We start from the raw sequence: 12,924 nt of genomic DNA, 5'->3' as shown, positions 1-12,924 counted from the left end.
CGTGGCGGTGTGGTACAAGGAGCCATTCAAGTGAGGGAGAGCAAAAAGGAATGTAGTGGTGGTAGGGGACAGTGTAGTAAAGGGGATTGACACTGTTCTCTGTAGAAAAAAAATGCAAGAGTCCAGACAGTTTTGTTGCCTGCCTGGTGCCAGTGTTCAGGACATCTGCTCAGGGCTGGAGGGGGAGGATCCAGTGGTCGTGGTCCATGTAGGTACCAACGACATAGGCAGGATGAGGAAGGAGGCTCTGCTTGGTCGGTATGATGAGCTAGGTTGCAAATTAAGAAGCAGAACCTCAAAGGTAATAATTTCTGGATTATTGCCTGAACCACGTGCAAACTGGCGTAGGACAAATAAGATTAGAGAAATGAATGTGTGGCTCAAAGACTGGTGTGGGAGAAGTGGGTTCTGGCTTGTGGGGCACTGGCACCAGTACTGGGGAAAGTGGGATCCATTCCGTTGGGATGGTCTACACCTGAACCATTCTGGGGCTGGTGTCCTTTCAATCCGCCTAACTAGAGAAGTAGAGGGTTTTAAACTCAATAGTGGAGGGTGAAGGATCAAATTAGGGAAGATGTGGTAAACCAAAGGGTAGAGACAAGGCAAGAGAGACAGGTATTAATATGGGAAATGATAAACAGACTGTGACAAGAATGGACAGAGAGTAGAAATCTAGGAGTAAATCAGCAGATAAGACTTGATGTTAGAAAAAGGACAAAACTAAAGGCTTTGTATATAAACGTACATAGCATTTGAAACAAAACAGATGAACTGATAGTGCACATAGAAATAAATAAGTACGATCTGATAGCCATTACAGAGACATGGCTACCTAGATTGGGACCTGAATATTGAAAGGTATGTGACATTTAGGAAGGACAGCAAGTTAGGAAAAGGTGGAGGGGTGGCTCTGCTAATTAATGATGGTATTATCACATTAGAGAGGAATGACCTAAGTTCAGGAAACGAGGATGTAGAGGTGGTTTGGGTTGAGATGAGGAACGATAAAGGCAAGAAGTCACTTGTGTGAGTGGTGTACAGGCCCCCTAATTGTAACTACACGGTAGGACAGAGTATAAAAGAAGAGATAATGGGAGCTTGCCAGAAAGGTACAGCAATAATCATGGGGGATTTTAATCTACATATAGACTGGCAATATCAGATGGGCAAAGGTAGTGTTAAATGGGAAGTTCATAGAATGTTTTTGAGATAGTTTCTTAGAACAGCACGTTCTGGAGCTAACCAGAGAGCAGGCTATACTACTAGACCTAATATTGTGTAATGAAATAGGGATTAATTGATAATCTCATTGTGAATGCACCCCAAGATAGCAACAATCATAACATGATTGAATTTTACATTCACTTTGAGGGAGAAACTAGTGTGTCCAAGACTAGTATTTTAAACTTAAATAAGGGCAATTATGAGTGCATGAAAGCAGAGCTCGCTAAAGTGAATTGGAAAATGAGGTTATGGGATATGTCAACAGAAGTTCAGTGGCAGACATTTAAAGGGATATTTCAGAATACACAGAATATATACATTCCAATGAGAAAGAAAAAGAAGCTTATTATCTAAATGGTAAGAGATTCAGAGGGATCTGCATGTCCTAGTGTGTGAATCACGAAAGATTAGTATGCAGGTACAGCAGGTAATTAGGAAAGCTAATAGAACGTTATTATTTTTGTAAGGGGAATTGATTATAAAAGTAGGGAGGTTATGCTTCAGTTGTACAGGGCATTGTTGAGGCTACATCTGGAGTATTGTGTACAGTACTGGTCTCCTTATTTAAAGAAAGGTGTAAATGCATTTGAAGCAGTTCAGGGAAGGTTTACTAGACTAATACCAGGAATGGGTGGGTTGACCTTTGAGGAAAGTCTGTCAAGTTAGGCTCGTATCCACTGGAATTTAGAAAAGTAAGAAGTGGCTTAATTGAAACCTTTAAGATCCTGAGGGGTCTTGACCGAGTGGATGTGGCGAGGATGTTTCCTCTTGTGGGAGAATCTAGAACTAGGGGTCAGTTTAAAAATAAGGAGTCGCTCGTTTAAGACAGAGATGAGAAATTTTTTCGCTGAGAGTTGAGTCTTTGGAACTCTCTTCCTCAAAAGGCAGTGAACGCAGAGACTTTGAACATTTTTAAGGCAGAGCTAGATAGATTCTTGATTAACAAGGGGGTGAAAGGTTATCGGGGGTTGGCAGGAATGTGGGGTTGAGGTTACATTCAGATCAGCCATGATCTTATTGAATGGCAGAGCAGGCTCGAGGAGCCGAGTAACCTACTCCTGCTCCTAATCTGTACGTTCATACAATATATCCCAAAATTCATGAATTATTCCAAAAATACATTCAAATTAAAACTTTCATCAATAAGCTTAGGTACAGTACAACTTAATTTAAGCTTTATTAATTAATTGGGTGTGCCAACGAGGTGAAGTCTAACAGCCCCCCTCCTCCGCCGGCAAACAATTTTAAAAATATGTTTCTGCTTGAGGCCATTGATGCTGATTTAATCAGAATATTTAAGAGGGAATTGGATAATGATTTTAAGGAAATAAAAGCTCAATTTTGGGATTGAAGTATCCCCTGAGGTACCCCAGCTGTAACTAAAGTGAAATGCTTTAAATACTCTGCAGGTCAGGAAACATCCGTGGAGAGAGAAACACATTTAACATTTCAGGTCAATGACCTTTCACCAGAACTGGAAGAAGTTAGAGATGTGACAGGTTTTAAGCAAGTACAGAGGGAGGGAAAGGGGAGAGCAGTGAGGGAAAGAACAAAAGGTAAGATCTGCGATAGGATGGAAAGCAAGAGAGATTAGATGGCAAATGGGGTGATGATGCACGACAAAAGGAGATGGTAATGGGACAAGTAAAGAAACAAAAGGTGTCTAGAAGGAGTGTGAATATTTCAGATATCCAGCATCTGCATATTTTGCTGCTGTATTAATGTAATGGTTAGTTTAATTTTCATGATTCATCTGCAGATCCTTTGAAGATTTCCTGCATGAGGGGTTAGTGGAGTACCTCGATGTCAATGAAGAAAATGATTGTTATATTGCACTTTATGAGCATATGATCAAAAAGTAAGTTTAGAAACTGTTGCACTTGATATAACTGCAGGAGCGATTTTGCATAAAATTATTCATTTCAAAGTATAATTTGTCAATTCTGCAAACAGAAAATATGTTTTCTATGTCTGAGATCCATGCCTTAGATGATGATGCTTAGCTTGACTGCTAGGAACACGCAAACAGGAGGAGGCCATTCAGCCTATCCAGTCTGTTCCTCTACCCTATCAGATGATGGCTGATCTGTACCACAACTCCCATTTACCTGTCTTTGCTCCATACCCCTTGATACCCTAACCCAGCAAATTTCTATCTGCCTCAGTCTAAAAATTCCAAATGACCCCAGAATCCAAAGCCATTTGTTGGTGGTAGATACAGGTTTCTGCCTATGCTGTGCATGAACAAGTGCTCCTGATTCCACTCCTCAGTAGCCTAGCTCTGATTTTAAGAGTATGGCCCCTTGTTCAGGATTTTGCAACCGAGCGGAGAGTTTCTCTATATCTTGAATCTCTTTATCATTGTAAGCACCTTGATTAGATCACCCCTTCAACCTTCTAAACTCAATAGAATACAGGTCAACTTAATGCAACTTGCCTTCACAATTTAACTCTATTAGCCCCAGATGAATCTGTGCTGCGTCTCCTCCTAGGTGAATATACCCTTCCTGAGGTGTGGTGCGCAGAGCTGAGCACAGTTACTCCAGGTGGGGTCTGACCAGGGCTCTTGGCAGCCCCGTTTCCTTATGTTGTCATCAAGGGCTTTGTCCGTTTGAGGCTTTGGCCACCACCAAATTCTCCCAACCATTAGGGAGTGAGCCTCTTCCACGTTGATGGTGAAGCCTCTGGCAGAGATCAGTGCACAAGGAGCTGGTGATGGTCGGCCAGCTGGGAAAGCCGAGGTCGCATACAGTCCCATTTATAATTTTATCCTGAGACTTGACCTTTGTCATATGCTGATCTGACATCAGATCCACCCATTCACCTGTTCTGTGCTGTAATATTGATATTACTAATTCATTGTGGAGCTGTACTTTTTGATTGGGATGTATGCCAATTTATGAAACACATTACTGGCTTGTTTTCATGTTAAAGGCACTTTATCAATACCAGTTATCCTTAGAACCTTATCACACAGCTGGATGGAGGCCCTTCGGCCCACCCTGTCTGGCCAGCTCATTAGTCAAGCTACCTAATTGGTCCCACTTTCCTTCTTTCCCCATAGTCCTGCAATTTTTTCCCCCTTCAAATATTTTTAAAAGGAAATGAGGTAAATTGCGATTGAATCTGCCTCAACCTTTCAGGCAATGCATTACAGCTGCCTAACAAAACATTCTCACCTCACCTCTGGTTCTTTAGCCAATTACCTTAAATCTGTCTCCTCTGCCTACCAACCCCCCTTCCATTGGAAAAATCATCTCCTTATTTACTCTGCCAAACCCCTCATTATTTTGGACACTTGTATTAAATCTCCCCCTAACCTTCTCCGTTCTGGACAATACTGTCTTGTGAAAATACTGCTGCTTAATACACTTGTTCCCTATTCTAGACGTTACAATAATTATGAGGAAAAAATGTAATAAATGAGCCAGAATTAACTAAACAGGGCATTCCATCATACATAAGTGCTGGACTTCTGATGTATGACTATTAGAGACATTTCTTCCATCACTCTTATTCTGGTTGAAGTGGCTGAAATTAGCTCTGTTGATCATTATTGCAGGTCGACAACCCACTTGGAGATTGAACCGTTTACACTGCTTGGTGTGTGTGCAGGGCTCATTCCCTATCCTCACCACAATCAATCTCCAAGGAACACCTACCAGTGCGCAATGGGGAAACAAGCCATGGGTAAGAGCTGCTTACCTTGTGAAAAATTCCTGCAACTTTTGCTAAACAGTAAGAGGGAAAAACTCTGAACTATATTCAGGAGTTTATGACCAACACATTCAATCTGTCTCACTGTTTGGCTGCAATCTGTTCAAATGTACAATTCAGTAAAGAACTCAGATCGGGAAATAATAAGGTTATGATGGTGAAGAGCGATAAAGAAAAAAAATGTTCACAAGAGCAAGGAAAGGGGGAATGTAATAGAGGTTGCCAAAATCAGCTTTTGAGAAGGGAAATAGTGAGAGTTTGTTCACACTGGTTGGTAAATGGGTCACAAGAAACCAGACTGACAATAGTCATTGGCTGAAATAAAGGGCCGATTAGAGTAATTTTTGTTCACAAAGCTGGTTGTTCAAACAGGGAATGCATTATCATAAGGGGCTAGAGGTATAGAGGCTAGGACTTCATTTTAAAAGGCAATTTGTTAATGATTTGAAAGGAAGACTATAAAAGGATAGGGGAAAGGGCAGGGAGATAGGGATTCGAAGAGCTAGGTCCAGTTTGAAAACATGACTGAATGGCTGCCCTCCCCACCATAAATTCAATAATTCTGTATTATGTTGTGAAAGACAAGTTTATTTATCACTATGTTCCTGTAGTGATATTCTGAGCATTTGTTTCTCTAAGCGTTGTTTCTGTCACTGTTCTTTTCTGGGAGTGGGTCAGTGGTGCGAGACCAGCACTAAAGGTTTCTCCTAATTGCTTTCTGTGTTTGTACCCGTTTGACATCATTTTCAAAGTGAACAGTTTGTTGCCACACACAGTTAAGTAGGATCAGTGCATACAGAACAGCAGATCGATATATATGCAGAGTCCTATTGTTGGTTTTGTGTGTGAAGCTTTTTGTGTTTTTGTTTTGGAGTGTCATTTGCAATTCATTGTCTGTTTTTTCTCTCTGTGGCTGGTGTATTCAGCTGCCCAGACCCTGAGCTTGTACAATCAGCTCCCTGGATACGGTGTCCTGTCGTCACTTCTGACGTTAGAAAGCAGGGCGACTGTCGAAACCTGGATGTAAATGTTGAGCAGGTTGAATGCATAGCTATGATTAATGGCACCATCACGACAATGTGCAGCCTTTGTGGAAAAAGAAGAGTTACGTTTAACTGGAACTGTGCTGACTATTGGCTGAACTAACGCACCACACGATAAGATTTACTTAATGATACCGGGGTGAGGGACTTCAGTTATGTGGAGAGACTGAACCAGAGAAGGTTAAGGGGAGATTTAATAAAGATACTCAAAATTGAGAGGTTTTGATGGAATAAATGAGGAGGTTTAAAGGTTTTTTTTTCCTTTATCCTTTCATGGGATGTGGGTGTCACTGGCAAGGCCAACCTTTGTTGCCCATCCCGAATTGCGAATGAACTCAGTGGCTTGCTCGGCCATTTCAGAGGGCAGTTAAGAGTCAACCACATTGCTGTGGGTCTGGAGCTAAGTAGGCCAGACCGGCTAAGGATGGCAGATTTCCTTCCCTAAAGGACAGGAGTGAACTAGCTTGGGTTTTTACAACGATCGACGATAGCTATATGCACCATTATAGAGATTAACTTTGTATTCCAGATTTATTCATTGAATTTGAATTTCATCAGCAGCCATGGTGGGATTTGAACCTGTGCCCAGGGCATTAGCCTCTGATTCTGGATTACTGGCCCAGTGACATTCCCACTATGCCTCAGAGTAAAGGGAAGACCTTTTAGAACAGAGATGAGGAGAAACTTCTTTAGCCAGAGAGTGGTGAATCTATGGAATTCATTGCCACAGAAGGCTGTGGAGGCCAGGTCATTGAGTGTATTTAAGACCGAGATAGATAGGTTCTTGATTGGTAAGGGGATCAAAGGTTACGGGGAGAAGGCAAGAGAATGGGGTTGAGAAACTTATCAGCCATGATTGAATGGTGGAGCAGACTCGATGGGCCGAATGGCCTAATTTCTGCTCCTATGTCTTATGGTCTATGGTCTTATGCCACCATCTGCTGGAAACTGATGAAAGAACCAAAAGGAGGATAAGAATTTGTTTTCACAGTGGGTTGTTACGATCTCTGGAAGACATTGCCTGAATGGGCAATGGAAGCAGATACAATAGTAACTTTCAAAAAGGAATTGGATATATTCTTAAAGGAAAGATTTGCAATGCTATTGGGAGAGGGGGAAGCAGGGAAACCCTATAAACCTTTTACTTTTTTATCTAAATGTAATTAGCTAAAGCTAATCTAATTAATCATGTCAATGTAAGCTACTAACATGTAAAGTAGCTCTCATACAGCAACTAACTTGAGCTGAAAGGTTTGTACATTTGTGTTTTGAGATTTTCCTCATTACAAGTTTTGTAGAGGAATTCTGCACAGATGTAAGCTCAGCAAAACTGCTGATGGTTTCTAATTCTTTTGCTGCTGTTATAAATGTCTCTGTCTTTATTCAGGATCGAGGTAATCCTTGGCAGGTTTAAGAAGTTGTGTACCAATCAGAATCCACCCAGGAATGGAACCAAAGTGGAGGTTCTTGCAGGGTTTTTAAAAAAAATATTTAATTGACTCTTAAATTCACACTTCACAAACTCTTGCGCCTGCTACTCAGTGGGTTATTTTTGGAAAATGAATCACTAAACAGCTATTGGCACCAAGTTTGTGGAAGAATGAAATTGTTACACTTGACATGTCTGTTCCTATACTTGCCACTGAGGTGAAAATTGACTAAGCAGCAATTTCCCAGTGTCCTGATAAACTGTTTTACACCAGTAGGTGACAAAAAGTGGATAATTTCAGGTATTGCATTCCCTGAACGTAAGTGATTTGAAAGACAAATCTACGAACTCTCATAATATAACTAGGAAACTATTGAAATCCTAAGTAAAAATGAATAAATGAAATCTAACCGAGGAAAGATCATCTTTTATTTGCACCTGCTTCGGATTAGGATTTTTTTTTTTTTTTTTTTTTGCACCTTGTTTTTTTCCTCCTGACTTGATCTGTACACCAGGCAACGAGATCACCAAAGGCAGTTGGTGTAGAACGATCTGTAGGATTACTTTCAGGAATGCAGACTGGTGATATTTTATTAATTTGTCCCTGCAGGTACAATAGGCTACAACCAGCGTAATAGGATTGACACCCTCATGTACCTGCTTGCCTACCCTCAGAAGCCCATGGTGAAGACCAAATCCATCGAACTGATTGATTTTGAAAAGCTACCAGCTGGGCAGAATGCCACGGTTGCTGTGATGAGCTACAGCGGTTATGATATCGAAGATGCTCTTGTCCTAAACAAGGCTTCTTTGGACAGAGGTGATGCAAGCTCAGCTATTTCATTCCTTTGCGTTTTAATTTGAATCCTTATCTTACCTAAAAGGTTCATGCACCGGACTTAACAGAATTACTTGATCTTTGTCGAGCATTGCAGGAGAAAGGAAAGAGTTTGCATTTATAGGGTGTATTTCTTCACCTCAGGGCACCCCACAGCACTTTACAGCCAGTGAAATGCTTTTTGTGGTGTGGTCGTTGTTGTAATTTAAGAAACGCGGCAGGTAGTTTGCACACACACAGCAAGCTCCTACAAAAAGCAATGTGATAATGACCAATTACTCTGCTTTTTTTGATGCTAGTTGAGGGATAAGTATTGGTCAGGCCACCGGGGTGAACTCCTCTGTTCCTCTTCAAAATAGTGCCAGGGGATCTTTCTGAAAGATGGCACTTCTGACAATGCAGTACTCTCTCAGCACCGCCATGGGAATGTCAGCCTGGGTTTTCGTGCTCGAGTCCACGGAGTGGGACTTGAACCTTCTAACTCAGAGACACGAGTGCCACTCACTGAGCAGTGGCTGATATGGTCCGGCTGCCTTTACCAGTAACACCAACATCCTGTTTAACTTACCATGGAAACGGGGACTCACTTGTACCCACCAAGGAAATTTACTCTTCCTGGTGCCATGGTGAGTTGCTAATGACCATTCCCTGCATGTCCTGACTGTGAATTGTAAAGCTTTAATGTTAAATATTCCATAGCAGGACGATTATGTATGAACAGCATATCTCACGTATGTGGGGTGGGATTTGATGCTCCCCAGGAGGAGGCTGGGTGGTGGGGGAAGGACATATAATGGAATAGAGCGGAGACCCCAATCTTTCCCACTCTTTCCACCCCGCACCCCCCCCCCCCCCCCCCCCCCCCCCCCCCCCCCCAACCCAAAATTAAGCCTGGGATGTGAAGCATCAAGGACAAGCTTCCTGCTGGAGTTAAGTTCCTCATCCCACTGCTGCTGGTATTTAATCATGACATATGGGCAAACTGCCAGAGGAACCCTTGTGGGCATGCCTGCTGCTTTGGTAGGGGTGGTCTCTCCTTCTCGGGGACCCTGTGCCCAATGGAGGGACATGCTGATGGCAAGGGAGGCACCCTTGAAAAGACACTTTCCTGCCCTTCATAACTACCCTCCCCCTCCTGAGGGATTCCCTGACTGGCCCCTGTGATCCTGTCCCACTCACCTTGGTCCAGTGAAGATGTTCAGCCTCTGGCCTTCTGCAGTACCAGCGGTGGCCCCTGCTCCTGGTGGCAATGCCGGCCTTCCATTGGCCAGAAGCCGGAGACGGGACATCCGTCTACCACCAGAAAATGCAGCAGCAAGTAGCCCTGGTGGAACCAGGAATCCTGTCGCCGACCAGTGAGCTGCCTAATTAGGATTTCTCCTGGAAATGTCTGTGGTGGGGTTGCCACCAGTTCTCCAGGCGGTGGACAGCCCACTGCCGTGACCATTAAATTCCACCCATAACGTCTAAATCACAGGCTTATGTTTGACCACCAGTAGTTTATGAGCTATAAAATGACCCAGGTGCTTGCTAACTCCTCAGCCATTGGAAGCTCATGTACTCTGAGTGAAACAGCACTGCACCTGCTGATCTATGGTGCCTAACACTCTCTGATTGACCTGGGCTTTCCCAGTATTAAAGATTAATCTCCCTGACACTCATATGTTCTATCTGGATGAGAAATCAGAGGCACAGTTTCTCCTCCAGTTTGTCCCTGACAGATTGAAATAAACAGCAGTGGGGCTTGTGCCCTCCAGTATAACCACATAGCAGTGGAGCCGTTTCTGGGAAGTTGGGAATTGTGGGTATTCTAGCTGCCATTCCAACAACAGCTTGCCTTTATATTTCACCTTCTAATGTAGTAAAATGTCCAAGGTGATCGAGCAAAATTTGACACTGAACCTCACAAGGAAATATTAGGATAGATGACCAGAAGCTTGGTCAGAGGTGTTAAGGAGCATCTTAGAGGAGGGTATAGAGGCAGAGAGGTTTAGAAAGGGAATTCCAGAACTTGGAGCCCAGACAGCTGAAAACACAGTCGCCAATAGTGGAGCAATTTAAGATTGGTGATGTGAAAGAGGACAGAATTGGAAGAGTGCAGAGATCTGAGAGGGTTGCAGGGTTGGATGTCATATTTGACCCACGTTATCGCTCCGTCACCAAGACCACGTACTTCCCTCCATAATGTCTTTCACTCATCTACTAAAACTTTTACCCATGTCTTTGTTGCCTCTAAATTTGACCAAGGTCTCCTGGCCTGCCTTTCAAGCCTGCATCCTCCATAAACTTGAGCTCATCCAAAACTCTGCTGCCTGAATCTTATCTCGCACCAAGTTCCATTCACCCCTGTGCTCACTAACCTACATTGATTACTTTTCCAGCAGCACTTAAGCTTTAAAATTCTGATCATTCTGATCTTTATTTTCAAATCCCTCCATAGCCTTAACCTCATCCCCCACCCCCCCCACCACCACCATCACCACCTCCCCGCCGTCCCATCCACTCACCCCCTCACAACCACTGCCAGTGTAACTTCATCCACCCATACAAATGTTGTATGGGAAGCATTTTATGAGGTTCTCACATGATAGGGCACTCGATTGGTCCCATTTTTTCCTTAAATTCGTTGTCTGAAACCATAAATGCAATGCACCATGTGAATCGAGGGCCCCAAAACAAATTCTCAGCGAGGCCTACGCTTGGTTTATTTTAATCTTCCATCCTCTTGCATCCCACTGTGCAGGAGTGTCTGAACGTTGAGTGTTCCTTGGGAAGATGTTGCCTATCCTTCAACTGGTAGGTTTATAACAGAGGCAGCAAATGCAAAGCTCTCTCTTCTGAGTCGGTGGCATAACATTGTAAAGATAGTGAAAGATTCCTGGGAACAGCAAGGCAGTTCATTACCATTCTGCCCATTTTGCCATCCTCAGTGTTATAATCCAAAAAACCAACTGTTGATGGTGGGGGATTCTTCAGTGGTAATGCCATTGAATGTCAAGGGGCGATGGTTAGATTCTCTCTTGTTGGAGATGGTCATTACCTGGTACTTGTGTGGCACGGATGTTTCTTGCCGCTTGGCAACCCAAGCCTGGATATTGTCCAGGTCTTGCTGCATTTGGACAGGGACTGCTTCAGTATCTGAGGAGTCACGAATGGTGCTGTGTAATTTGGGGAGTGACTGATTGAGCAGCGCTTGATTGTAATAATTGTTGTATTTATCTTTCCACCCAAGGTTTTGGAAGGTGCCTGGTGTATAAGAACGCAAAATGTACACTGAAACGTTATACCAATCAAACTTTCGACAAAGTCATGGGTCCAATGCTCGATGCAGCGACACGAAAGCCAATTTGGCGGCATGAAATTTTAGATGCAGATGGCATTTGCTCACCAGGTAAAGAAATGTGAGATATGTTGGGTTAAATTAAATCTTGAACAAACTGTAGTTTTTATCAAAATATTTAAAGCACATGGGATTGGGGGAAATATACTGTATAGAGTGAGAATTGGTTGACAGACAGAAACAGAGTAGGAATAAACTGGTCATTCTCAGGTTGACAGGCTGTGACTAGTGGGGTACTACGTGGATCAGTGCTTAGGCCCCAGCTATTCACAATCTGTATCAATGCTTTGGATGTGGAGACCAAATGTAATATTTCCAGGTTTGCTGATGACACAAAACTTGGTGGGGTTGTGAGGAGGTTGCAAAGAGGCATCAAGGAGATTTAGACAGACTAAATGAATGGGCAAGAACATGGCAAATGGAATATAATGTGGAAAAATGTGAAGTTATCCACTTTGGTAGGAAAAACAATAATAGTTGTTTGGTAATACAGAGCTTGAGCATTGATGAAAAAAGAGACATGTCTAAGCTTTTTGTATTGTACTTATCAGGGCACTTTGCAAAAATACCAATATAAGGGGAAAACAACAACTTATACTGTACGTGAAGAGAGTGCTGAGTGGTTGGCAAGTGGCATTGCCATGGAGAATACACCTGTGATTGTGACTGACAGTTTATAGCCAAGCATTGTTTGAAATTTAAACCAGGCAGCTTGACCCTGATTGGTCAAGACATTGCCCTGAGCAATGGCTGTCACTTATTTTGTTTCACTGAAACAGGCGCAATGTGTGTACATGTTCTTTCTGTCTGCAAAGAACAGGGCCCTGTGTATTAATATACGTAGCTTCCAGTACACACAAATGCACCACATTGTGAGCTTGACTGACAATCTTAAATTGGGTGTCAGTGTCATTCTTAGCACACTGAGGAATATTTAGCAAATATTATTTATTTATTATTTATCAGATTCACATCTACTATTGGAGACTGTGTTTTGAGTTTGCAAGCACGGACTGGTTGGGTACAGTCTGTACCCTGCCCATTGCGAACAGCGGCTGGGACATGCTGTTTGATGCGATCTGCCAGTCTTTGGGACGTACGGCCAACAATACCCAGCCTCACACTGGCACTGAAATTCATATACCACATTCCTCATCTGTGCGACAGGCAGAACATTTTTTTGGCTTGACGGCAGCATTCCAATGGTGGCGAATACCACTTGTGTTGCTACTGTACAGTAGCAGCGTGTAACAGCTAGCTTCACCTGCTGCTAAAATTTTTGAGATACCTTGCCCTTAATCTGAGGTAGAGTGGGCATTTTTCAAGGCTGCAA

At 42.9% G+C, this 12,924-nt stretch overlaps 1 protein-coding gene across 2 annotated transcripts in view; it reads left to right on the top strand.

Moving 5' to 3' along the window:
* The window catches only part of polr3b (polymerase (RNA) III (DNA directed) polypeptide B), a 97,095-nt gene that overhangs the window by 62,929 nt on the left and 21,242 nt on the right, over positions 1-12,924 (top strand). For both annotated transcript variants that reach the window (XM_041216115.1, XM_041216116.1), the window contains 4 exons: positions 2,984-3,082; positions 4,787-4,914; positions 8,024-8,233; positions 11,484-11,642. In XM_041216115.1, the coding sequence (XP_041072049.1) occupies positions 2,984-3,082; positions 4,787-4,914; positions 8,024-8,233; positions 11,484-11,642 (596 nt within the window). The remainder of the gene's footprint in view (positions 1-2,983; positions 3,083-4,786; positions 4,915-8,023; positions 8,234-11,483; positions 11,643-12,924) is intronic.

This window comes from Carcharodon carcharias, chromosome 21 (genome assembly GCF_017639515.1).
Source record: "Carcharodon carcharias isolate sCarCar2 chromosome 21, sCarCar2.pri, whole genome shotgun sequence".
NCBI classification, from domain to species: Eukaryota; Metazoa; Chordata; class Chondrichthyes; order Lamniformes; family Lamnidae; genus Carcharodon; species Carcharodon carcharias.
The sequence above is the reverse complement of the archived record's forward strand: the minus strand, read 5'-3'. Positions and strand labels throughout refer to the sequence as shown.